The sequence below is a fragment of the Etheostoma spectabile genome, chromosome 11 (assembly GCF_008692095.1).
Source record: "Etheostoma spectabile isolate EspeVRDwgs_2016 chromosome 11, UIUC_Espe_1.0, whole genome shotgun sequence".
Classification (NCBI taxonomy): Eukaryota; Metazoa; Chordata; class Actinopteri; order Perciformes; family Percidae; genus Etheostoma; species Etheostoma spectabile.
Window position 1 is genome coordinate 17,437,797 of NC_045743.1, and position 3,716 is coordinate 17,441,512.

General features: G+C 36.8%; 1 protein-coding gene across 1 annotated transcript in view; it reads left to right on the forward strand.

Annotated features, from left to right (window-relative positions):
* prlh (prolactin releasing hormone) overlaps nucleotides 1-1,235 on the forward strand; it is a 28,013-nt gene extending 26,778 nt beyond the window's left edge. The window contains exon 2 of the mRNA XM_032530049.1: nucleotides 667-1,235. Within this exon, the coding sequence (XP_032385940.1) occupies nucleotides 667-848 (182 nt within the window). The 3' untranslated portion in view covers nucleotides 849-1,235. The remainder of the gene's footprint in view (nucleotides 1-666) is intronic.
* Nucleotides 1,236-3,716: the final 2,481 nt, after the last annotated feature.

Genomic DNA, 3,716 nt, shown 5'->3' on the forward strand with positions numbered 1-3,716 from the left:
TATCTATAGTGTTATTATATTAGTGGTATGACTAGTGTGTATATACTAGTGTGTATATATTAGTGTGTATATACTAGTGTGTATATACAGTATTAGTGTGTATGTACTAGTGTGTATATATTAGTGTGTATATATTAGTGTGTATATACTAGTGTGTATATATTAATGTGTATATACTAGTGTGCATATACTAGTGTGTATATATTAGTGTGTATATACAGTATTAGTCTGTATGTATAAGTGTGTATATATTAGTGTGTATATATTGTTTGGTTATTGTGTATGTGTAAGCACATTGGGAGCAACGCAATTCAATTCAAAGTCAAATTCCTCGTGTGTGTCCTCATACCTGGAAATAAAGCGGATTCTGATTCTGATTCTGAACCTTTAAAATAATTTCTCTGTAAATGTATGGTAACTATTTACTTTCCTATCATCTTAATGTCCTACTTGCATGCTAGAAGTGGGCCAAATTGTATATTTATTAATAACAGCACATAATTAAGGCTCCAGTCTTGTTGTAGGATGTTTTAGGGGTTGTGGTGTTGTTTTGGTCCCAGACCACCATGGTCGGAGGCTATAACTCAGACGTTTAATGAGACTCATACAGATGAAATCTGGGATTCCTCTGTCTTTACATGTCCCTTCATCGTCCTTGCTGTCCAGATCGAGACATCGATGCTTCCTGGTACACAGGCCGAGGGATCAGACCCGTGGGGAGGTTCGGCCGGAGAGTGACACGGAGAAACCAGCATCTGGCTTTCAGCTCAGCAGACGTCCCCAGACCACCAGCTCACAGTGGGGTGATGCTCGGATCACACCGTAAAACGCTGAGGATGACCACGTAGAGGGGTCTTGTTTTTATTTACACATTGGTTTTGTTCATATAGGATGTAGAGGACTTTTGAAACATATTGCACAATTAATTTCCTGTAAACATGGTGTAAATTAACTATTTTTTTCTAAATAATGTATGATATCATGGTCAATTTAAGATTACCTGATAAGTTGTTTGTCTTCCTTCTCCTTTTTGAACATGGGAAATTTAAGTTTGTTTGAATGACTTTCAAATTTTAGAAGACTGTGCTGAGAAGTACATGGCCTTATTTATCTGTCATTTTATTTATATATATGTATGCATGAATGCATGTATATGTATCTTTTATTTTAAAGTTTTTTTTTCACATGTTCAAAAATTATTAAACTAAGATTGCAAGTGTTTTCAAGAAGGTAAAACTGAAGCAACTTACTATAAAAATGTGAATGTGATCCATGAAAACATGTAATTTAAGTCCTCTGAGGGCTTCACATGCTAATTATAATGAACTAAATGAACTAAATGGATCCTTGAGTTTTATCCCTGATGCAGCGGCGTTGCATCACCATGTGAAGCAGTAAAGGAAATGTTTTGGGTTTCAAGATGGCATTTCTTTCTTGTCAAGTTTAGAACTGGATGCATACTGTACCTCATTCAAAGTTCGGAATGTTATCGTATTCATGTATACGTAAGTATTAAATTAGATTTTCCAAAAAACACAAGGAAACTTTTAATTCCTAAGTTACTTCTTATATTGTGTCACCCCATACAGCATATCTAAACGTTGAATTGAATCAAGAATGAAGCCTTAGTTTAGTTCTGTCTTTCATTCTCCAGATCTTTATCCCTGATTTATCCTCTCTTTGGTTGTATTTGCAGTTCAAGAGTTTTAAATGAGTCAAAGCTGGTCTGAGATCACTCAACATCTGCAAAATCTGAAACAGCAGAGCTGGATGTTGTTTTTCACCAGATTTATCCACTTATTTTATCCTCTCAGCGTGAGGTGTTGCTTTTTTTATTTTCTGTGAGGCATCCAAAGCAAACGAGGACCAGCAGCCCCTCGGTCTCTACAGGAGCCGGGTTCCAATCAGCACTATGAAGCCCTGTTTCACTGAAGACCATCATCAAAGATCTCAGCCATATCATCATCAAATATCTCACCAATATCATCATCAAAGATCTCAGCCATATCATCATCAAATATCTCACCAATATCATCATCAAAGATCTCAGCAATATCATCATCAAAGATCTCAGCAATATCATCATCAAAGATCTTAGCCATATCATCATCAAAGATCTCAGCCATATCATCATCAAAGATCTCAGCAATATCATCATCAAAGATCAGCCATATCATCACAAGATCTCGCAATATCATCATCAAGATCTCAGATATCACATCAAAGATCTCAGCCATTCATCATCAAAGATCTCAGCCTACATCATCAAAGATCTCAGCCATATCATCATCAAAGATCTTAGCCATATCATCATCAAAGATCTCAGCCATATCATCATCAAAGATCTCAGCCATATCATCATCAAAGATCTCAGCCATATCATCATCAAAGATCTCAGCCATATCATCATCAAAGATCTCAGCAATATCATCATCAAAGATCTCAGCCATATCATCATCAAAGATCTCAGCCATATCATCATCAAAGATCTCAGCCATATCATCATCAAAGATCTCAGCCATATCATCATCAAAGATCTCAGCCATATCATCATCAAAGATCTCAGCCATATCATCATCAAAGATCTCAGCCATATCATCATCAAAGATCTCAGCATATCATCATCAAAGATCTCAGCAATATCATCATCAAAGATCTCAGCAATATCATCATCAAGATCTCAGCCATACATCATCAAAGATCCAGCATATCATCATCAAAGATCTCAGCCATATATCATCAAAGCTATAGCAATATCATCATCAAAGTTCAGCCATATCATCATCAAAGACTCAGCAATATCATATCAAAGATCTCAGCAATAACATCATCAAAGATCTCAGCAATATCATCCAAAGATCTCAGCCTATCATCATCAAGATCTAGCCATACATCATCAACATATCAGCATAGCATCATCCAAGATCTCAGCCATATCATCATCAAATCAGCAATATCTCATCAAAGTCTCAGCATTATCATCACAAAGATCTCAGCAATACATCATCAAAGATCTCAGCCATAATCATCATCAAAGATCTCAGCATATCATCATCAAAGATCTCAGCATACACATCAAAGATCTCAGCCAAATATCATCATCAAAGATCTCAGCCATATCATCATCAAATATCTCAGCAATATCATCATCAAAGATTCAGCCATATCATCATCAAGATCTTAGCCATATCTCAAATCACCAAGCAGTAAAAAGCCCAAATATGGAGCCATTCTGTAGAGAAAAATGTGTGTGTGTGTGTGTGTGTGTGTGTGTGTGTGTGTGTGTGTGTGTGTGTGTGTGTGTGTGTGTTAAATGAGAGAAATGTGTCCAAAGAGCAGGACTGCAGGAAAGAGAAGTCCCTCAGTGTGGAAGCTTCCACCGGCCATTTTACCTGTTGTCAGCAGATTATTTAAAATCCAGGTATTATTTAAGCTATTTGTATTTGTTGTGAATATGCAAGCTACAAGAAGTAATTAGGTTGTTTTGTTGGCTCAGTTTTACTCACAACGTGCTAACCGGCAACATAGGATTCCATTCACAATGCTAAGCTAACAGCTGGTGTTGCACCGGACCAACACAACGCATGCACTGAGACAAAAAAATGCGTTGCCCCCCATCTACAGCTAGGGGAGACCGTGATAAACCATATTTCAACAAATGGTGGCATGTTCCTTTAACTAATCATATTGTTGTCACTTCATGATAATCACCTTTT